The sequence below is a fragment of the Athene cunicularia genome (genome assembly GCF_003259725.1).
Source record: "Athene cunicularia isolate RWA chromosome 27 unlocalized genomic scaffold, athCun1 chr27_part1, whole genome shotgun sequence".
NCBI classification, from domain to species: Eukaryota; Metazoa; Chordata; class Aves; order Strigiformes; family Strigidae; genus Athene; species Athene cunicularia.
In genome coordinates, this window is record NW_020799138.1 from 3,059,574 (window position 1) to 3,082,710 (window position 23,137).

Here is a 23,137-nt window from a genome sequence, read left to right on the forward strand (position 1 = left end):
ACGTCCACCCCCTCTGCATGGTGCTGGGCATGGTTTTCCTCCAAGGGGACGGTGAGCAGGACTGCAGGGCAAGCTGCAGCCTTCAGCCCCCCCGAGCTGCAGCGGGGCGGGGAGTGAAGGGACGAAATGGGGACAAATGAGACCGGGGTGATACTCCAGCATCTGCCCCCCCGACCTGCATGCAGCACCCCTGGGTGCTGGGGAGGGCGGGGGGCCCCCCACGGATGCTGAGGTGCCCTCTCTCCGGCAGCTCTCCTGGTCTACCGGGTGTTCAGGCACGAAGCCAAGCGCTCCACCAAGGCGCTGCACGCGCTGCTCCACGGCCTGGCGCTGCTCATCGCCCTGGTCGGTCAGTGCCGGGGCCGGGACGGGCGGGGGGCCGGGTCCTGCCCCGGCGGTAACGGACTCCTCTCCGCAGGCATCGTCGCCGTTTTTGAGTTCCACCAGACCAAGGGCATCCCTGACATGTACAGCCTGCACAGCTGGTGCGGGATGGCCGCCTTCGTGCTCTACCTCCTGCAGGTGAGGGCTGGGGAGCCCCTGGGCCCCCGGGGAGGGGAAGGGACCCTGTAACACCCCCGTGTCCCCGCAGTGGCTCCTGGGCTGCGGTTTCTTCTTGCTCCCCGGCGCCTCTTTCTCACTGCGTGGCCGGTACAAACCCCAGCATGTGTTCTTCGGCCTAGCCCTCTTCGCCCTCTCCATCGCTGTCTGCTTGCTGGGCATCACCGAGATGCTCCTCTTCAACATCAGGTGGGTAACTGAGCTGGGGACACGGTAGCCCCCAGACCCTCAGCAAAGGGGCAGAATCTGGCTCCTGCTCAGGCCGTGGCTCCGTGGCTATTAAATCTCCCCCCGAGGCAGTTAGTTCTGCAGCTGCTGAGTCACTTCCCAGATGATGTTTAACGAAGCCAGATCCTGCAACAGCTTTCTTTGGGGATGGGGATGTAATACCCAGGTGGTTTCAGAAACCCCCAGGATGTTCATGTCCGTGAGGCCTCTGCCCTCGTGGCTGGAGGACACAGTGATGGCCCCAGGTGCACATCAGGGTCCCCCCCAGCCCCAGCACTGTGGGGACATGGCTATAGGGCACCCCAGGAGCCCCCTACCTCTGTCTGGGGAGCCCACCTGGCAGAGGAGGTGCTGGGCTGCCTATAGCCCCGCTATAGGACTGTGCCCCCAGTTTGCTGTCACCAAGTGTCCCTCTCCAGAGCAACCAGCACCCAGGTGCTCCCCTCCTGCTCTGGTTCGGGGGAAAGGGACCTTTCACAGGGTGTGTGCCCAGAGGATGAGGGTAAGGAGGGGGTCCCAACCAGGGTAGGGACAGGCCACTCACACCCTGAGGCTTGAGCATCCTCCTTTGCCCTCTCAGGGACTCCTACAGCCACTTTGTGTCCGAGGGTGTCCTGGCCAACACCCTGGGGGTGCTGCTGGTGGCCTTCGGGCTGGTGGTGGGCTACGTGTTGACGCGGGATGACTGGAAGCGCCCGCCACTGGCCGAGGAGCTGGCCCTCTCCATGGACTTCAAGACCCTGACGGAGGGCGAGAGCCCCGGTGGCAGCAGCCAGTGACATCCCCAGCTCCCTGGTCCCCAGCACGGGCTCCTCGTGGTGTCTGGGATGTTCCTGTGTACCCCGTCCCCAGTGTCTGGCTCTGCCCAGCTCAGGGTGACAAGGACAGCTGGGGAAGGACATGCTTGTTGGTGTAACGCTGCCCGTTGGGTTCAGCCTTGCTTGGCCTTAATCTTCCTCAGCTCTGCCTGCGCAGCCCCCGGTGACCCCCCCGAGCCCACCCCAGTCCTGTGGGGATGGTGGTGCTGCAGGCAGGGGCAGGGGCTGGCAGTGGCAGTGGGACACGAAGGATGGGGGTCCTTTGGCTCTGCCCTGCGCTGGGGACCGGGGTGCAGGAGCCCAGATTTCCCTGCTGCGAGCTGCTGGAGCCCGAAGCCTGTTCTCAGTGCCGATGGGCAGAGGGGACACTTTGCCATCATTGAGATCCCCCACTCGCTGGCAGCCCATCGCCCTCCAGTGTGGTCACATGTGGGGGCTGCTCCCCCCAAAGGGCTTCCCGGGGGCTCGGAGCGACCTGGGGTCTGTGCAGGTTCAGTGTTTTCACATCTATCTCACAGCTCACATGTACAGACAAGAAAACTCTGCTCAAGCAAATACAGCAAAGGAAAAAATATGTTTTCTTTCCTTATACATGAGAGGCGAAGGCCTCCGCTGTCGGCAGGGGTTGCTCTTCCCACTGCACAATATCACAACTGTGTGGTGTTCAATATATCAGTAGAGAGAACAGAACATGCATTGAATAATATACTGTACAGAGAGAAAGTCCTTTACATCAGAATTATAGAAAAGCTAAAGGAAAATTTAAGTGTCTTAAAGATCTTCCCAGCAAGTGTCTCGGAGGATGGCAACCAGGGAATTGTACAAAGCACAAGGTGTGTGTACTGTACGTGTTTGTACCAAATCAGATCCTCTCGGATGTGAAGACAGAAGGGAGACGAAACGCTGAATGCAACACTATGGGAAAGAAAAGGCTGGACAGGGATGACACCGGCAGTACTGGCAGAGTCCACACGAGTCTCTGGGTTATCAGTGTAGCAACAAAACGGACTTTACGTAGCACACAGTGCTGCTCTCAGTGTCTGGCTTATCAGTGCACAGCGAGGCAGACCCACGGTGAAGCGACCCAGTTCCCTGGGCCTGACGCTTTCCCACCCACCCAGCACGACCCTGACCCGCCGGAGGAGACGACCCGCAGCCCCCACCGCCGTCCCTGGACAGCGTCACCTGGAAGGGACAAAGTCTTTTGGCAAAGCAGCCCTGTTTTCTCAACTAGAGGATGCGATCCCGTCAGATGGGACCCGGCTGCTGACTCCCCAGTACCGTGACAGCTAGAAAATGAGCAGGAGGAAAGGATTCAGCAGATGGGCTTGGTGTCCGTTGGCTTTCCCAGTGACGGTCGCGCTAGCTGTGTTTTCTCTCGGGTAGGTCTGTAACTGTTGCGGTGAGATCCAGCTGTATAGTCAGGAGTTGGACATGAACGCATCTTGCTAAAGAATTGAGCCCTTAGTGGTTTTATATTAGAAAAAAGAGTTTGATTGAATGAAAATCCAGCAATTATTCACACAAATCTCAAAAAAACGCAGATTAACTTTCAACCATTGTGCTTTGTGTCCAACACGCACCCCACCAGACTTCGCGTAGAGCAACCAGCAAGGGGTGAAGGCATTTATCCGCAGAGGTCCCAGCAGGTACAACAGCTCTTCCCCTAAGCCCTTGGTTAAACACCATTAATCCCAGTAGAAGAGTTATCTTGAATTCCCAAGACTAAAGCAAAGTACAACCACCAAAGAGCTCGCGACAGCTCACCACGGACCCACCTTTGCAAGGAAGGCGGAGGACTAGCAGGCACGCTGGCTTGCTTTTCTCTAGATAAGGCAGAGCTGGCACTTCGGTTTTAGCTAGACTTCTTCTGGGTAACCCTGAATATACAGCAACCTTTGTACAAGGGGACTGAATCGCTCTGAATTTAGTAGCCACCCTGGTTCCGGACCTAATCCAAGTATGGCTTAGGTATTTGTCATACACACACACAAATGTTCACACTAGCCAAGCAGTTTTCTTTACAGCCAGGATAAAGAAAAAAAACCCAAAAAGTTCAGTGCTCAGACAGACCCACCTGCCAGGCAGAGGGACAGACAGATGGACAGACGCACGCCTCGGTTCGTCGGGAGCCGGCCAGTCTGTGCCCTCCCAAGCAGCGACGCAGAGTGTGGCACCCCGGAGCCAGATCCCAAAGGATCTCTCTGTAAACCCCTCCCTTTCCTAAGCACTTCCAACGCCCACTAAAGGCTATTTTCAAAGCCCTCCGATGCCATTCCCAGCCTGGCTGGTGGGGACCCGGACAGAGCTCCCCACCAGGCGGGTGTCCCCTCCCCTGGGACTGGAGCATCCTCCCAGCCTGGGGGACAATGCAAAAGTGGGTGAATCCCTGAGGAGGGACGTGGTAGACACCCACACCCGCACCTGGGAAAGATTTCAGCTTTGGGGCAGCACACCCAGCTCTTGGAGCGGGTGCAGGCAGAGGACGAGACACCCCTGGTGGGAAGGGCAGCTGAATACGGGGCTCGGCTTCAGCATCGCCCACCCAGCGCACCCCAAGAACCAAACCTGGCGGTTTCAGTGTCATCTAGAACCTGGTTTACTCGGTGCACCTAAATCTGACTTGCTTGCAAGACGGGGGCTCGCCCCCACTGCAGCCAGGGAAGGGATGGAGGCGCCGGCTGGCAGCAGCATCCCGCATCTTAATTACTCAGAGTAACTAAATACGTAGCACAGACGGACAAGACAGCACCACGTCTGAAACTCTGCGCTGGCTCCTGCAACGCGGCCGGCGCTCCCCAGATCTAGGTGTGAGCTGAGAGGGCGAGGGGACATCAGAGGGGACACCAGGCGAGACCCGAGCCTCACGCCGAGCCACGCGCACAGCAGCAGGACCAGGCACGACAGCACAACACGCAACGACCTCCGCTCTCCGACCACGCCAAACCCAAATCGTGACTTTGAGGACATGAGGGACTGTGTAACAGTTTTTCCAGGGAGAGGTGTGCTCCTTACCCACCCGGGGACTACCGCAGCCATCCTGCCTCAGCTGTCCCTAAGAGAATTGCCGGGGAAGTGCTTTAAAACCACTGCAAATAATTTTGTATTTAAAAATTACTCAATTTGTTGATGCTTATATACAAGAGTCAGTTCTTGTGCTATAAATGTTATGATTCATTGCTTCGTTTCTTTTCTTTTTTCTTTTTTTTTTTGAAAAATACACTAAGAGACAAGAGCTGCTTTGCTATTTTCTAATGAAGACACTACTCACGCTTAAATATCCAGTATTTATCATAGTAACAAATTCAAACAGTAAAGTGCACCCATTTACAGAGAGAACAGATGGAAAACCATTAGTGCAAGAATCCTGTGAAAAATGTAACACGTGGTATTGTGAAAAAACCTGCACGCTGCAGTATTCAAGCCTTCTTTCAGCTTGGTGTTTGTGTTCAAAGTGTGAGCTGTTTTCTTTTTCCCTTAAAACATCTTCATAAAGCCAAAAGTTACACACAGAAGTGCTGTGAGGGGACGTTTCGGAAGGACAGTACGGGGAGCACAAGGCAGTGGGTAGCGAAAGCGAAGCGCGGGCAGTTCTCACATCGCTGCTCTCGGACTGTCCCGTTTGCATCTCAGAGAACTCGCTCACGGCTGAAGCCGTATAGAACAGGGACGGGGCTGAACTTGGTGACTCTTTCCTTTCAAAGAAGCAACTAAAGGTAGGAAGCCACTCACTCGATCAGAAAGCTGGAGGATGGGAGGCGTTCAGCAAAGCGACTGGTGCTACTCCAGACCCACGGATATGCGTGTCCTAGCTACAGGGGCACTGTATGTGGAGCAGAGGATTGGTTACTCCTCACAAAGCAGAACATGGTGCTTCAGAAAAAAAGAGGAAGAAAAAAAAATCATCACACCCCCTTCGCAAGGAGAGAAATAGTGCATGGAACTGAGTGTCCCCGCGGCCGCGGGGAGCCCGCCCTACCGAGGGGTCCCCTAGTCCGCTCCCCACTTTACAGAGCCCTGTGATAAAGCAAAGTATCAGCACTGGGTTGCACCTTGAGGAAGAAAACTCCAACCTCAATCCAAATACTGGCTTGGACAAAGACCAAAGAGCCCAGAAGAGCACAAAAATCTCCAAACCCCACGGAGGAATCCCCGCTCCAAACGCTCTCGATGTGTCTATGAGACACAAGCCTCCATCATCCCAAGGTGTGCACGTCCCAGTTTGCTCTGAGGCAACGAAACAGCAACGAGATGTGCTGAGTGACACACAGAAACAAAAACCAAAAAAGCCCCATCGAAGCCAGGGTTTGCTTAAGAGTTTTGGACCAAGTCCTTAGCTGGTGTAAATGGATGTAGTTGCACTGATGTCGTGCTGGGGATATGCTCATTTACACCAGCGGAGGCTGGACCCCATGATTTGGTTCAAGAAGTCTTGCAAATCTATTCACGTAGCCCTTTGGAAACACCGAAAGGTATCGCTCCTCCTGCTCAGCACTGAAATCGCTCCTAAGAGTTGATATGAGTGAGGCTCAGCACGGGCAACAGGCACTATTTTGCTTTAAAACAAGCTACAGGGTTATCACTCTCCCCCCTGTTCATCCCACCCTTCGCCCTCAGTAACTGAAAAGGCAGATTACAAACCCACCAGTAATAAATGAATCTGTAAAGAAAGTTCATCCCCCCCCCCCAAATTTCAGAGAGTAATTGAAACATTACTGAAAATCCTATAAAAAGGATTTTGGAACCGTCCCCTGCTTTCCACACTGTCTTGATGTGATTTGCATTTGTTTAATAAAAATAAGAATAAAAAAACCCAACCCAAACCAAAAAATGTCCTGAAATATATCGCATAAATAAATTATAAATATCTCTCTTTTAACTACAGCTCCTTAAAAAGCAAAACCACTATCTCCCCCATTTACGAGTACGGAACATGGCAATGGCTTTCCAAGACTTTGGGAATGGATCTTAGAGGGAGATGGATCTCCTGGGAGGGAGCGAGCTGGAGGGAAGGGATGCTGCAGGGCTGGGTTTGCTGAAGGACCCCTCCTGCCTCGGGAACCATTGTGCCACACTATGCATCCTCATCATTACAAAAAAAAAAGAAAAAAGAAAAAAATTAAAATTGGCAATTTTCCTCCTTGAATAGCACTTTCTAAATCTGTTTTTTTTCCCTTGCAAGTAGAAACTTCACAAAATGAAGCTCCAAAAAAGAAAATAATTAAAATTTGCATTTTTTTTTCCTTGAATACCACTTTCTAAATCAGTTTTTTTAACTTGCAAGTAAAAACTTCACCAAATGAAACCCAAAAAAAGAAAATAATTAAAATTTACAATTTTCCTCCCTGAATACCACTTTCTAAATCAGATTTTTTTTCTTCTTCCTTGCAAGTAAAAACTCCACCAAACGAAACCCCCAACGCCCCCAGTGAAAACGTGGTGCTGTGTGTGAGGTGCAGTCACCTGCTAATGTGTGAAAGAAGAAGTTCTCGTAATCCCTGTTCAGGCCAATTCCTTTGGCTGATTAAAACGCATACGAAGGGCCAACCTTGATCTCTCAATGCTTGTAAAATGCCCCAGAGCAAATCGGTGTTGGGGCAGCTGGCAGGTGGCCTGCAAAGCAGCAGAGCATTGCGTGACCCCCACCCCTTCGGGCCGATGACGTAATTAAATAACGAAGGAATCCCACTCGGATTAAAACGCTATAAACCAGATGAAACAGGATGGTTATTGTGCATAGCTACTGGGTACTAAAACACATCGTGCTCTTGCTCTCTGTGGGTCATTTGCTCCGCGGGGCAAAGAGCCAAACGACCCCTCTAGCACGGGGACCTGCGGATGCAGCCTTGGGAGAGGCTCCTGTGATCCCTGCTCTGCTCCCGCTCGGAATTCTCATCAGAATTGTCTAAGAGCTCATCGAGACAAAAGAAACCAATTTAGATCAAACGCGATCGTCTCTTGAAAAAGAGCTGGTTACCTCCCGCTGCGTAGGGGCTATTTCTGGACCACCCCACACCACGTACTAAGATATCCTGGTTGGGAACTTAGCTGGAATTGGGCAAACGATACTGGCTCGGCTGATGTTGGCTTCACGGTCAGCTGGGGAACGAAAGGGCTGGAGCACGTGCATGGCTGTCTGACCACCACACAAAGTACCGGAGAAACTTGGTCATGTAGCTACCAAAGAGAAATAAAAATAATAATAATAATATGCATGGAAATCAAGCTTGGAAGTGTGTGCTGAAAACATGAGGGTCTTACTCCAACAAGCGTCTTTTACACATTAGACTCCACAAATGGTCTCTTTGGTTTGATTGGGGATGTCTGCCCTTGCCTGGAGTCCCTGGAGAGCTGCCTGTACAGGTTGTCCTGGTAGGCCTGCGCCACAGGCAGCGTCCTTGCCACCTTGACGTCGGGATACGAGGAGGCTTGGGTGACTCTCTCCAGGAGGTCTCCCCGGGACCCATTGGCCAGCATCCCATGGGGGCTGTAATAGTCTTCCTCTAGCAAATGGCCATTCTGTGCATTGTTGGTTTTGTTATAAAAGGCAATGTTGCTGATTGAAGAAGGCGGGCTAAATGATTCTGGCTGGGGGAGATTGCCAGGAGATGTAGGACTAATGACAGTGTCCACTGATGACACAGCCCAGGTCCGGTTCTGCTGATGGAGATGGGGGTACTGCTGAGTCCGAGCGGTTTTATCTATGATTCCCATGAACGGCGTGGTCCGGGAACGGGCTGGCTCGCTGGGGTAACCCCCCTGCGTGGGAGAGACCGGAGAGAGTTCATCGCACGACCTGTCGTAAGCTGGCTTGAGAGGAATCTCCATTTGCTGAATCGAAGCGGAAGGGCGGAAGTTGGGAGTCAGGTTGGAGGTGGAGGAGATGCTATTGCTGGAAGGAGAGAAGCGGAGGCCAACGCTCTGCGAGTGGAGCAGGGGCCTTGGAGTCGGCGGGTGAGGCTTGATTTCGCTGGGATTAACTGTGATGGGCCTTCTTATGAGATGAGACACATCTGGAGAGCCCAGCTGGCTGGCGGGGAGGGAAGAACGTTCCAGGTCAAGCTTCGAGTGACACACTGGGTAGTAGGAAGCGGACTGGCTTCGCCCGATCTGGGGTGTCTGGCTGTATCTCATACCCCCCCTGTATGCCGAGGACGGTCTCTGCGGAAGGTCTTCTTTTGCCAGCCCTCCATGCTGACAGATCGCCCCTGCGCTGAGGCTCGCCTGAACATGCTGCACGGGTCTGCTGTCACCAACGATGCCCCCAATAGAGCCCTGGTAGACCAGCCTGCTCTGGCTAACCCCCATTTCCCCTGACGCTGACTGGTACTTGGTGGCCATCGAGTGGGCAACCTGGCTGTAAGCACCGGTTGGGATTACAGTACTGGAATGGACGGCTGAGCTGGGCTGGTTGCTCCTCACAATCTGCGCCTTGGCGGGCTGGAGCCTCAGGCCCTGCTGCGGCACGGCCACGGGGAGCTGGGGCATCTGGAAAGATCTCTGCGTCATCTTGGACAACGGAGACTTTGGTCTACCGGGGAGCTGGCTGACTCCGCTAGGTTCCTGCTGATAACGAACTGGGGAACCGGACTGTGACCTATAGACGCTCATGCTTTCTGCTGGGGGGCTGGCACGATACTGAGGGCCTCTACGAAGAGGAGAAGGTGGTGGGCTTTGATATTCCTTCCCTTGACTTCCAACAGGAGGTGGGCTGAAGCGGTAAGAGGAGCCCTGGTGAGCAGGGGACGTGTGCGGAGGACTGGGTCTATAATGTGAGTTCTGGTGCGTTGGAGACAGAGCAGGAGACGTGGACTGGTACCCTTGCCTGGTTGGCGAACCCACGGAGCTATTGGACCTGAAATCAAAGACCTGATGAGAGCCAAGAGGTGAGCCAGAAATATAGGCTGAGTCCCTGTGAGCTGGGGATGGGGGTGGGCTCTGGATGATGGGCAGCCCTTGGTTTGGCCTGGACTCTGTCTGCAAGCCAATGGAAACATTTTCTACATCCTGCTCAAGGTATTCCTCCTCAAAGATATCTTGCACCGAATAAAGCTCTTCGTGCTGGGCTTCGGGTTCAGGCTCCACCGGGAGCGGCGGCGGCTGCTGCTGCTGCTGCTGCTGCACCTGCCTGCACTCCTCTTCCACCCGCATCAGCAGCCGCTGGATCTCACGGTTGTTGGGACACAGCTTGATGGCCTCGTTCAGGTCCTCCAGGGCTGCTGAAAACTGCCTGCTTGACAAAGGGATAGAAACAAGAGCTGAAATTACTCTGGATTTGAATGGAGCCCTTCTCGGAGGCTCCGGAGGGTTAAGCTGCTTGTCCGTGTTACTGAGGGAGATGTCTGTGATTGCCACCGCTCGCTGCGCCTCTCAGACTCTGCCTTGTGTGTCTCACTCGGATTTATTTTATTCAAACTGAAGGAAAACACTGCCAGCCATTCTGGAGAAGAGGAGAACACTCTCCTGAGATGGCACAACCCAGACGAGCAAAAACGCCTGTCCTTTGCAATGTCTGTTACGGGCTAATTAATGACTCCTCACAGCACCACCACCAGCTTTGTCCCTGCCTTAGCAAAGGGAAAACCAAAGCATCGATAACCAAGAGCCAAGCTCACCACTACTGTAAACAAACTCAGCTTTGACAGAGTTGCAACTGCCTACACCAGTGAAAATTTAACTTCTGCCCGATGCCAAGACCACACAGCGTCAGGGCTGGCTCCAGAGCTCAGTGGCTCCCACGGGTCAGCGCTTTAGGCGAGGCTTGTCTCTCCAGTTTTGCAATGGATTTGGCTAATTTCTTCCGAATGAAGGAATTGAGCAACGTTAGGGAGCCTGCAAGCCCCTGGGGAAGCCTTTGCAAGGGAAAGGCGAGCTCGTGAGGAGTACAAGGAAGGTGGCAGTTTGGGGAAGGGGGCTGTCATTTACAGGGACACTGTTCGCTTTTGAGAAAAAACATCTGTTTGAACACGATTATCATCTGGGGGTATGATCTCCGTGAAAAATTCCCCAGCACCTCCCAACACCAGCCTAAGGTTTTGCACAAGCCATTGAAAACCAGGTGGAGGAAGGAAAAGCCTCCTGTTCCCCGGACTGTGCTGAACCTCAGGGGTGCTGCTGGGCACAAACTGGGAAATAAGGGAAGTCAGTGGTGGCAGTTTCTGATGGAGAGACCTGGGGAGAAAAGGATGCTTGTATGTGGGGAGGTGTAGGAACCCAGTTCCTTACAAGTGTTCTGGAAACAATGGAGAGGAAAACCATTAAAGGAAAGGCATTGGGCCAGAGTGGCTCAGCCGCCAGGACTTCAGGTCAGGGCTTCACCTCCCACAGCAAGCCCCGGTGGGTCAGGCAGCGCTGCACCAGCTGGGCCAGGAGCCCCGTTCCACCCATCGCCTCCAGCAGGGAAGGTCGAACGGTGGCAGTGTCTGCTGAGCTGGGGTGTTTGCACAGGCGGACTCGATGTATCTCCGGCTACGGGTGATTCTCTGCACTGCCACACCAGGCACTTTGGCTGCTGCTTAAAAGCGAGGTGCGTGCAGTGACTGTGTGCCCAGTCCTTGCGCACAGGACTCAGAAGCAAGCCCTCCAGCTCATTTAGGAATGGCACTGATAGGTTTTCAAATTTAATCTCACATCTTTTAGCCTTCAGGGAGGTTAAAATGGGAATCCTCTGGGCTCCATCTGAGATGCAGAGAGATCCCAGTGCCGCAGCTCTCTAGGAGCTGGTTGCAGTGCTCTGAGCACAAGCTGTGGCTAAAAGCTCCCCGGCTGGCGCTTGCCTGCACAGTCACTGCACAGCTAGTCAGCAGTTTCTGCCTTGCAAAAAGTGCTGTAGGACAGAGAGATTCATAGATTTTAAGACCAGAAGAGATCACTGTGATGAATGAGTCTGTCCTCTTGCACAACACAGGCCACAGGGCTTCCACGAGTCCTATTTTGCTTTGAGTCCAAGTTGTGGTTGAACTAAAGCATGTTTTTAATAAAAATACCCAAACTTTTGGTGTAAAAAGTTTCCAGTGTAGTAAGATGTTCAGACAAAGTTCAACCTAAGAAGAACCTCCCAAAACGTTTCAGCTGTCTCCAGAAATTACCAAATGAGGGAGGGTGTTACTTTGGAGTTTGAGAAGTTTGTAATCCCATTAATGAATACTCCTTTGCCATTTCTTCCCGTGCAGTACTGTTTGGCACGGTGGGTGCCTGCATTGGTGTGGCCAGGCTTGAAGAGACCAGAGAGACCAGCCCCTTGCACTTTTCCCTCTCTCTCCTCACCTGCTGCTGCGTTTGGCCCTTGCTCTTGCATAGTAAGCTTCGTAAGATTTCGGTTTCAGCTCCAGTGCTTTAGTAGCAAATTCCTCCGCCATTCCAAAATCCTGTCATTACAATAGGTGTGCAGATAAGTAATTGAATAGATACAGAAATAAAAATATATACACTTTGGGAAGAAAACAAACTTAATATGGACTTCCCCCCCCCCCCCCCCCCCCCCTGCATGTACTATGGAAAACTTGAGGGTATTGGCATATTTCACATGGATTCAACATTGTTTACAGCCTACAACGCTACAACGGCACGTCCAAAGGCTCAAAGCCCTCTCCTACCACCCGATGCTGTTGGCACCCCCAGAGGCCAGCGTGCTGCTGGCTCCATCCTCGTTGATTGTGTCCCCAACAAGTGCATGCAATCCCTCTCCAACAACCTACAGTCTTGAGGAAACATCTGGTCTTGCAGAGGCTGGAATGTAATCTCACAAAGAATTTTTTTTCCGTAGTTGAAAGCGATAGGAAACCTTTCCCACGCCCTCTGCTTCCCACTCTGCAACACAGTGACATACTTCGAAGGGGCTGAATAAAACTGCACATGAAGAAAGGGACTACGGCATCTCAATAGCTACAAGCAGGACTTTCCTGGCGAAGGTGTCCGACCATTCCACTGCTCCTTGCCTCTCCCCTACACCTCAGCTGGGAGACTCGTTTGGGAGTGGGGATGGAGCCTGCTCTGGGTGCTTTGGAGTGGCAGTGCCGCGAGACCAGGCTGTCAGCTATGGTTCAGACTGAGGGCCGTCCTCCCTTGCTTTCTCCTGAAAGCTTCACATAACTTTAAGCTCAGCTGAAACTCAGCACTTGTGAAGGAGCTCTATTCCCAGTGGAGGAGCTTTCATTTCACAACCAAACATTGCTTTGGATTGCTGACTTGGGCTATGACCCCGAGCAGTTCTTGGGGAAGGGACTGAAGAATACTCCTGATGTGTTCAAAAGCAAACTCTTGCTGAGGCCTGGCCTGGGGAAGCTCATACTTTTGTTTGTACCTTCAGTAGCAGTTACTGAAGAGATATTGTCCAATAGAGTAAACTGGGAATGTAGGCAAGAGGTGGGTACCTTTATGGTCTCATCTATAGGCATGAGAACTGCAGGAGCAATTACAACCCTCTGAAAATCTCTATCACAAAACCTGGGATTCCCCAATTAACAATAAACCAAAAATCCTGTCCTTACAAGTGCAGGCTTAGCTGTGAGTTGGCTCATTTAAAAAGAAGGTTCACACTTTTCCTACAAACTGTGGTGTCTCTTCCCCAGCATTAAGATTTGACTTCCACTGCTTTACATCTTTCTCCCTCACAGCTTAAAGCAATGAAGGTGTCACAAAAACCCCTTCCCCTCCTTGACTGGCTCATGGCCTCGGTGGAGATTTCACTTTTCGAGTCTGTGGAGACTTTAAGTTGTAGAGGTGAAAGCCTCTGCACAGAGAGCAAGGGGGAGGTGGCACCAGCCTGCTGGGAGAACAGACATGCTGCAGGAGCTGGTCGCTAGATGCTGCTGGATGGGAGTGGGGAGAGTGACAGTGATCTGGCAGTTCTGGGAGGAGAGGGAGTATGTGGGGGTGTTTCTGGATGAGTCACTGCCCTGGGGAAGTGCTAGCCCCCTAAGCATATGCTCCTTCATTTTAAATTAATTAGTATTCCAAGGAGCACATCTCCTGGCTCCTCCCTCACTGCTGCCCTAGAAATCTGGAAAATGCCTCCGCCCCCAATTCACATCATCATCAAAAGGGAGTAATAAAAAATTCAAAAAGCTATAAACATAGCAATGAATTTTTAATCATCAGAAATGCATATTAAATCATTACTTCTTTTGAATTATAAAATGCCAGTGCTCTGTGAAGGACAACCAAGTTACAGAGAGGAGAGATCTCGAGGTCAAAGCACGACTGGAGGATGGACACGTCTCTGTGCAGAGGCAGTAAGCTGGCAGTTTGCACTTAAGGACACGAAGAAGGGGGAGACTTACGTTCATTTTCCTTCGACATCGGGAGAGGTTGAGGAGGAGTGACACCTTGAGCTCACGGAAGGTTTTCAGGTCTTCTCCAAACCCTTCCCTGGGGAATTTTTTCAGAGCATACTGGTAGCGCTGGGCAGCCTCTTTCACTTTACCTTTCTAATAGAAGGAGATAACGTCAAAACACATCCTTTACTTTGCTGCAGAGCACTCACTCACCAGCCCCATGAACGTTTTAGATGGTTAAGGTAACATGACTTCACTATTTAGCTCTTTTTCTAGAGAGGAAACCCAGAACATTTGATCAAGTTAACATCTGATCTGGAAATGCAGATGCCCTGCGAAAGTTGAGTTCTCCCACTTTGTACAGAGTTGTCACGCTACAGGGGGAAACACAACAGAAATTGTATTTCCTTGATACAGCTCCATCTGGTCTCTGGATGGGCTTTTGAGCTGGGTGATCAGTAACCCATTTCTGGAGAATATCCTACACTCGAAGTTTAATAAGCACCAGGGAAGGTGAAGAATATGAAGTGTGGGACTGTGGGTGGAGTTCCTGGGGCTCAGAGAAGCCTCTGCAATAGCACAGATAGATGTTATGGCACCGATGGGGCTCTGAAGTTGGGACAAACAGGTTGAGATTCATCTCCCTGGACTTTAGATGTCTAAAAATTAGGTGTCTACATCTAAGCCTATCAACTGGGTTCCTTTTATAGTTATTGGGACGCAGCAGTCACCTTCAAAGGGTGACTCATCTTTGCTATTTTGGGCACCTATTTTTGGGATGGGATGATCTGCACCCTGGAGGGGGGCAGCCATGGCAGCTAGGGTGAAAGAAAGAGGGCAAAATGGGATCTAGGACGCATGCAACTCATGATGACCCAGACATAAATTTTGCAGCTACGAATAGTAAGCTTTAAAACCTTGTAGACTCAGGTTTCTCGGTTGTATCATGTATCTCTGGCAGATAACTCCAGTTACAATGCCAGCTTTGCATATTTTCTGCTTCACCCTTAGAGCCCAACAGTGAATCATTGTTGTACTTGCACATTTTGTGTGTGTGTGCAAATCTCCAGGTTTTAAAGATCGGCTTAAAATAAACACAGAGCAAAAAAGACTCTCTAACTGCAATGGTGGAATGTCTCCCATGGGCTAAAGGACATGACAAAGCCATCTGTGTCCTGACAATCTGTTTTCATTGAAAAAAGTTTCTTTCACAAGTTTTTTTCTGGGATATACTCTCTTGTTGCCTTGTTCCACAGCAGTGAGCCTGCTAGGTAATGTCAGTGTTGCCAGATCTGATGCAATGACATCAGCACTCTGAATCTCTGTAAAACACTTGGGTTCTGGTGTTTTCAAAGAGGAAATGAAGTGCTGGCTCAAATCCAGAATGCAGAGAGACTTGGCTTTGCTTCAGCTTCGTTTGGCAATCAATCCCCCTCCCCAACCCCACTAACCAAAACCAAACAGTCTGCAACACAAGGAATGCTGCGAGCAGTAGCTTTTACTTGCCACAGGTTAAGGCAGCAGCATTGCTCAGTCAAAACCTCATACAAAGCCATCCTGCAAGCTGCATCTGTCCAATTTTTTCCAAAAACACTCTTCTCACCTTATAAAACATGTCTCCCTCCTCCATCAGCTTGCTCAACAGGATGATCATGATGTCTGGTTTGGAGGTTGCCATCGCCCATGTTGCTGGACCTGTAGTGTACAGGATGCATGATGGGTAAAAAACTCATACAATGCAAGGGTGGTAGGAAGCTGGGTGGAAAAAATATCCTGGGGTGGGAATTTCTGCTGGAGAGAACAACTTGGCATGGTCAAAGGGCAGAGCGCTCCAAATGACTGAGCTGGCAATTCCTCTCACAAATTAACGTCATCCACATTGCAATAGTTTTCCTTTAAGGCTAAGCCTAATCACCACCACCACCACCACCAAGATGGTCTGGGAAATGATGGGAGCCATTTCCACAAGAGGGCAGTGCTGATTGTGGAACCAGCTGGGGTGGGGGAAACAAAACATATTTAAAAGGAAAAATCAGAGTGGTTACATAAAAGCATTTCTAAATTAAAATCTCTGCAAGTGTACTAGGAAATCTGCAGTTCGACTGTCGATAGGCGTTTTGTGTTTAAGTGGATTGTGATTTCCAGCTTCACAAGGTGTGAAATACTAGAGTAGAAAAATCCATTAAGGTGGAAAATACGACGGAGGAAAGGTTGTGTCTAAGTGCTGCTGGTGCCGAAGCTGTCCGTTGGGCTGGGGACACGCTGGCTCTGCGCAGGGGTCCGCCCATGCAGAGCCAGTTTTTATCTCAAGGACTAATATTGGGAGGGAAGGGATGGCAAAAATTTAGGGACAACTCATTAGTGTGGGTGAAGAATAAGTCAACCATATTCTATAAGTAGATTCAGTACATTTTGGGGGAAGGAGGTTAGTTTTTGAGTTCAAGTTATTCTCTGCAACAGTCATTAAAAAATTATTTGAAGGTGAGGTAAATTAAAAGATTAGAGGTGTTGGGGACGCATGCAGGCTAAATCAAACAGGAGAAAGCAAGGCTGACAAAGCTATCAGATCGAAGCTGATGCTGACAGCAATGAGATATACCTCGTGGGCGACTCGGTAACGTCTGACAACCTTCAAAGAAAGGAGAAAACAAAAAGTTGTAGGAGAGAGGGGGGAAAAAAATGGATGAAGGTGAAAAAAAAAAAAAAAGAAAGGAAAAAAAGCAGCTGTGAGAGGCAGGCAGCAAAGAAGCCAATGCACCAGCAAAATCCCCTTTCACAGGAAAACGTAACGTGAGCAGCTGTGTGGCGCAGTGCAGGTAACACTAAGATCTGGAAGCATACACAGAGCAAGTGAATGCAGCAGCTCACAGCAATGCATGGACATAGTACGTTTGTCGACTCAGACTAGTAAAGATAGAAAAAGCATTACCAGAGGAAAGACCTTGCCAAAGAAACAGTTGTTTATTGATTAACTTTACTAAGTAATACGACAGGAAAAAAAAAAAAAATTCCCCGTTTTAATAAAGAGAACAAGGCAGTCATGACTGCTGTCGGAGTACGAAGCAGCAGTTGGGGCTGAGGCTGCCTCTGTGTTACGCTCAAGATTTTCTAGCAAGCCAGCCCCGCTGCTCGGAGTCCAGCCTAAGCACAGAGCCGAGAGCGCACTGTCCCCTTGTCCCTACCTATCTTTGCTCCTTTCTTCAGCAGAGTGACGACGACCGAGGTGTTGCGGCACCCCACTGCCCTGTCGAGGGGGCGCATCCCGCTGTAGTCAACGTGCTCAATCATGGCCCCATGGTCCACCAGAAACTGAACCTGCAACAAGAAGCCCAGCAGTCAGTTCTGCTCCTGGGCGGGAGTTTCGCACACCGCTGGGGATATACAACCACCAAAAACTTGTTCTGCTCCACTGCCGGGGCTAAAACCACCTCTGTAGGGGCGGAGGGGACATCGGCCTCGTGTTATACTCTGGGGAAGCACCTGCACGTATGGAGGTCAGGACTCTCTATGCTTATATGTACTATTTTAAGGCTTTTACACCAATTCCCCGTTTCCTTTTTTTAAATTATTTTTTTGTTTAAAGTTTTCATCTCAGCTGAAAAAGCCCCTGCAGCTCCTCCAGCCCAACCATGACCCTCCCCCTGACCCTTCCCAACTCCCCCAGATCCCTCAGCGCTGGCTCAGCCCGACTCTTCAACCCCCCCAGGGATCCCGGGGACTCCCCCCTGCCCTGGGCAGCCCATTCCAACGCCCAACAGCCCCTTCTGCACAGAAATCCTTCCTCAGAGCCAGCCTGACCCTGCCCTGGGCAGCTTGAGGCCATTCCCTCGGGGCCTGGCGCTGGGGCCTTGGCTCCAGAGACTCATCCCCCCTCTCTGCCCCCTCCTGGCAGGGAGTTGCCGAGGGCCAGGAGGTCTCCCCTCAGCCTCCTCTGCTCCAGACTGAACCCCCCCAGTTCCCCCAGCTGCTCTCCTGTACACATTCCAGGCCACTCACCACCTCTGCATCGCCGTAGAAAGCTGCCAGGTCCAGCGGAGTGCGCCCGTTTTTATCCGCGTGGTCGGTGGCAGCTCCGTTCTCCACCAGGGAACGCACCACGGCGAGGTGCCCCTTCAGACAGGCCCAGCTGAGGGCTGTCAGGCCCTCCTTGTCCATCAGAGAAATGGAGGCGCCTGAAAGAACAAGGGTCAGTTCACTCGAGAGCTCTCCGCTGCCGAGCACCACGATACAACAAACCATCCACTTAGCAATGAAAGCTTATTCTTTTAGAGAGCTATTTACATAATTATTAATTACTTTATTAACATTTCTCCCACCACAGTTCCCCACCCTCCATGGCAACTTCAAATGCACCGATAGGAACTGAGGCAAATGAGTTTATTCACACCAAGCTGCAAACTTTTTCGCACCTAGCTCTTGTAGGCTTTTCTGGCAAACATCTTCTGAGCAGCAGGGTGGATTTGACATCCCTCATCTGACACATCAATCTTTCTTTTTAACTGTTTTATTTTTTGTTGTTTTTTAATCAAAATCCCATTCCAGCCTGTGTGAGTCAGAGATGAAGACCATTCTGCTGTTTCAGCAGGTCATGGTTTACCAAGGGGAACTAAGTCAATTCAGCTCAGTTCTTCTAAAAAAGCACATATTTTCCCCTCTTCATTCCCCTCCCCTTTACCCAAATCGACACAATTTCCAGCAGTATTTCTCCCTGAACTTTACCCAATATAAATACAGCGTTGTGGGATAAACTACTGCCAACTGCAAGCCAAGGAGAGAGGGACTTGACATTTTCTTGGATGAAGAAATCGCGCTGCCATATCAACGGGTCAGTATTGCTTCATATGGCATATGGATGCGCATATGAGATCTGAACAGCAGCATTAAGTGAACACTCCTCTCTTCGTGGCATAAAGACAACTCCTGTTGCCATGGCACAGGCAGGGCTCTGGCTCTCGAGCGTGCAGAACAGATTCGTATCAGCTCTGCTCCTCTGAGGAACTGTGGCTACCTGCGGGATGCTCCTGCCAGCAGGCTGGGATGAATTGCTGCTGCAGTGTTTTTCTCCTGTAGGTAAACTCGAAACCGCCCAGCATGAGATCTTCACTGGCTCCAGAAAGCTCAGTGAGTGGGGGAGTAACGTGAATTTCCTGAACCCTCCCGTTCACCCCAGCTGACGTATCCCCCCGTGAGCACACGTCATCCAGATGATAGCAAACTGATAAGCGTTCCAGCTTGCCTTGCACAACTTCTTGTTTGCGGAGGAGCACAACACATGAACATTTGCTTGGGATACGTTCAGAAACCTCCGCCCAGAGCTCTCGGCACAGCCACAGCATCCTGCTCGCCGCAAACGGCAGCGTGGAGTGCCAGCGAGGGAGGTGGCAAACCACGGCTGGGGCAATCTGGTGTGCCAAGGAGGGACACTGGCTGCAAATGTACAAGCTAAGGGATGACAACATAAACTCCCAGCATCTTGCCAGTCTTCTCTCACGTTGCCCACGCTGCACCCAGGAGCCCTCCTGAAGCTCTGTGAAATCTCTCCAGATGATCCTTAACTGACCTAAGGCCAACTTCTGCTCAGCAAAGCAAGATAAAGCCTTGTTTAATTCCTTCTTATTTGTACCAACTACTTTCTTGCAATCAAACCATCCAAGTCTTCTCTTATGTTTTCCCTCTGACTCCTCTGGAGCAGGTGAGAAAGCTGCAATAAGAGGGAAGGCTGGAAAGCCACATCGTCACTCCACCTTCCCACTCTTGTCCCAGTCCAGCAGAAGAGGCACACCACAGGGTGACAGGCACAGGCTTCAAGGTATCACTGCAGCAATGCAAGCTGAAGGTCTAAGCGAGCAGCCAATGTGCACCGCTTCAGAAATGCCAGCACACTGCTCCGAGGCAGGCTGGGCACAACCTCCGCAGAAGCGCCGAGCTCCTGACGCAGCCGTGGCTCCCAGCAGAACCTCTGCCGGACTCTGAAGGCATCTTCCACTCCTTTGGGGATCTCTGACCTACTCAGCATTAAGGCAGTCAGACATGAAACAAACTGATGGTTTTGAGGGCAAGTGCCTTAAGGTGACCTCATGGGACCGATCCCTGCTGCAGTGGGAAACATTTTGTCTGGGTAAACCCAGCTTGCTTCTGAGAAGGGCTGGGTGCTCCTTCCCTAAAGCCATTAACTGGCTAAATGCAAGAGTTTATGATTTAATGTTACCCAGTGGGCACACAACAATGAACCAGTGTCATGGTTTTGGCTGGGACAGAGTTAATTTTCTTCCCAGTAGCTGGTACAGGGATTATGTTTTGGATTCTGTGTAAGAATAACGTTGATAACACAGGGATGTTTTAGTTGTTGCTAAGTAGCACTTATCCTAAGTCAAGGACTTTTCAGTTTCCTGTGCTCTGCCAGCGAGGAGGTGCACAAGAAGCTGGGAAGGAGAGCTGACCTGAACTAGCCAAAGGGCTATTCCTTACCATAGGGCGTCATGCCCAGTAGAGAAACTGGGGGGAGTTGGCCGGGAGGGGCCGATCCCTGCTCGGGCATCGGCCAGCGGGTGGGGAGCAACTGTGTCTTTTCTGGGGCTTTATTTCTTTCTCTTTTTGCAAATTAATTCTCTTTTTGCAAATTAATTTTCATTATTATTAAAATTTAGTCATTAAACTGTTCTTATCTCAATCCATGAGTTTTACTTTTTTTTTTTTTTTTTCCAGATTCTCCCCCCATCCCACTGTGGGGGAGGAGCAAGCGAGCGGCTGCGTGGTGCTTAGCTGCTGGCTGGAATTAAACCACAACAGCCAGCTAAAGAAAAGAAGAAACAACTGACACTTGGAGCATCAAAAAAGTAGCAGGGAGTGGGCAGGATGGTCAGACCCTTCCTGTACAGAGGCTGCACCCAAAGCTGTGGTGCCCAGGCAGGGTGTGACAGAGGCACAAAACAGACAGCGAGGAGCAGCATCCACACGTACCATGGACCCCAAGGTAGCAAAAGCTCAGGGGGATTGATTTTTGCAGGAAAACGAGATTCAGAATCAAGCTCTCTCCAAACAGAATGAGCATCGAGATTTATTCTGCTTTGTGTAACACGGGTCCATATAAATATCAGCTTTAGCAGAGCTGCTACCAGGGAAGTTTAATTCACCGTTCATGTGTCCATTACCTGTAGGTGTTAAGTGAGAGCAGTAGGTAACTCTAAAAATTTGGATTTCAAATTGATTGATGACCGCAACTTGGTTAATAAAAAGTGTTTACAAACGCTGACTGTTCATCAAGTACAGTCAAATGAGATTTGCTTTGCAACACACTAATTAATGCTTATGGCTTATGATTCACACACTTCGATTTTAATGAAACACTGAACAGGACTGTCAAAGCCATTTTAATTAAAATACACCATATATCACTGTACTCTACCCAGGCTTGAACTAACTTCTCAGGACCATGTGTTATAGCATATTTAGTGGAGTTTATTAAGCTATTTAGAAGACTGGACCTTCTGAAGTAAAGAAGATTTTCAAATTTTGACTTCTTGAGCTCTCAGTGTCCAAAGAGCCAGGGAAACAATACAACATTTGCTGGTGATCCCATAGCCAAAATCAGATTATCTGGTATTTTCATCCTCCACTGAAGCAGTCAGTCCTAAGCAACATGCACAGTTCTCAAGCCTGGCAAAAAAAATCACTTACTTTAAGCCTTTTACACAGATTCAGTCAAGCTGCAAAAGAGGCCACATTAAACTCAAACATGGAGAGTGTTAAATATGAAATTTAAAAAAACCCCAGAATGCCACAGAAGAATTGATTCGTAAGAAACTCATGCCTCAAACTGATCTCTGACACATGCCTATGCAGGTTACAGCACTGAACAGCAAGGATCCCCCTGGCCTGTGGCTCAGGACAGACAGGCAGTGAGAAATTTCTTGGAAGCCTGGCAATTTTACAGCGAAAAAATGTTCTTACAACTACTATGTAAAATATTCAAGTGTCTCACATTTTGGCTAAGAGGTCAGACACAGTCACGATAGGAAGAAAATCTCCCTTATCTGAAATAAAACTATCAAATAACAATACAAGAATTAAAAAGCTAGTCCTAGCCAAAAAAATAACAGAAAATTACCCAAACCAACCAACCAACCAACCAACAGTTATTTGTCCAAAAAAAAAAAAAAAAAAAAAAAAAATAATCGTGTTCACACAGGTTGCAGGCGGCGTTTTGTTCTGACTCACCTCAAACACGTACAGCAGAAATGAGTAAAACTGAGCCATGTTCCTGTTGACTGAGTAACTCCTAGTGAAGGAGAGTTATTAGACACTGAAAGTACTGACCAAAGGCAATCCGTGCGTGCAAAGCTGAAGAGCAGACCACCTTTAATTCTGTTTTTTTTTTTCAACAAATACACCCAACCCTTGCCTGTGCCAGGGCCTTACCTTCCTGCTGATATTCGTGTCAAAAATGTGGGCAACAATACTAGCGCTAAAAATAGAAGTGCTAAAATGTGTCCCAAACTCTGGTCCTGGGGTTGAGTCTTTCCTGCCTGTTCCACGGCGATGTTGATGGTTCAATCACATCACTTGTTCATTTATTTTTTTTTTGTCTAAGGGGAAAGCTCCAAGCACGGTTCAAGGGTATATTCTTAACTCAATGCTCAAAGCACCTGTGATATGTCATTTTATTTTCTAACTCAAATGTGTGGTTTTGAAGCTGTTGAGCACCAAACACAGACAAAACTAACAGCCAAGATTAACGCTATGACTATTCTAGTCTTGTTTCTCCAATAAGTTGGACACAGTGCTGAGAACCTCTCCCACCGCCCGATCCAGCGGTGGGATTACAGTCCCCACCCTGACATTACAAACTCCAGCTGTGCAGGAGACAGTGCGGTGGGACTCGCCATGGCTGGTCTCCAGCACACTTCCAAGCACGTGCTCTAACCTTGTGCAAGCAGGAACTCCACTGTGCCCAGATGTCCCTCAGATGCAGCCATCATCAGTGGCGTCCGCCCTTGCTTGTCTGCCATGTTCACATCAGCGCCGTGCGTGAGCAAGAGATCTACGATCTGCAACACACAAAGTGAGAACACACGTTGTACGTAGAGATCCAGCTGGGAGCACACATTGTATGTAGACACCCAGCTGGGAACACATGTTGTATGTAGAGATCCAGCTGGGAACACGTGTTGTATGTAGACACCCAGCTGGGAACACGCATTGTATGTAGACACCCAGCTGGGAACACATGTTGTATGTAGACACCCAGCTGGGAAC

The 23,137-nt window shown here is 50.2% G+C and overlaps 2 protein-coding genes across 2 annotated transcripts in view; one reads left to right on the forward strand and one right to left on the reverse strand.

The window, feature by feature from the left end:
• LOC113489138 (cytochrome b561) overlaps positions 1-2,112 on the forward strand; it is a 16,695-nt gene extending 14,583 nt beyond the window's left edge. The window contains exons 2-6 of the mRNA XM_026864661.1: positions 1-51; positions 251-349; positions 419-522; positions 593-750; positions 1,370-2,112. Coding sequence (XP_026720462.1) covers positions 18-51; positions 251-349; positions 419-522; positions 593-750; positions 1,370-1,568 — 594 coding nt within the window. The 5' untranslated portion in view covers positions 1-17 and the 3' untranslated portion in view covers positions 1,569-2,112. The remainder of the gene's footprint in view (positions 52-250; positions 350-418; positions 523-592; positions 751-1,369) is intronic.
• A 2,654-nt stretch (positions 2,113-4,766) lies between these two features.
• The window catches only part of TANC2 (tetratricopeptide repeat, ankyrin repeat and coiled-coil containing 2), a 272,868-nt gene continuing 254,497 nt past the window's right edge, over positions 4,767-23,137 (reverse strand). Inside the window, 7 exon segments of the mRNA XM_026864615.1 lie at positions 4,767-9,837; positions 11,874-11,974; positions 13,889-14,035; positions 15,486-15,577; positions 17,065-17,197; positions 17,879-18,054; positions 22,806-22,929. Coding sequence (XP_026720416.1) covers positions 7,884-9,837; positions 11,874-11,974; positions 13,889-14,035; positions 15,486-15,577; positions 17,065-17,197; positions 17,879-18,054; positions 22,806-22,929 — 2,727 coding nt within the window. The 3' untranslated portion in view covers positions 4,767-7,883.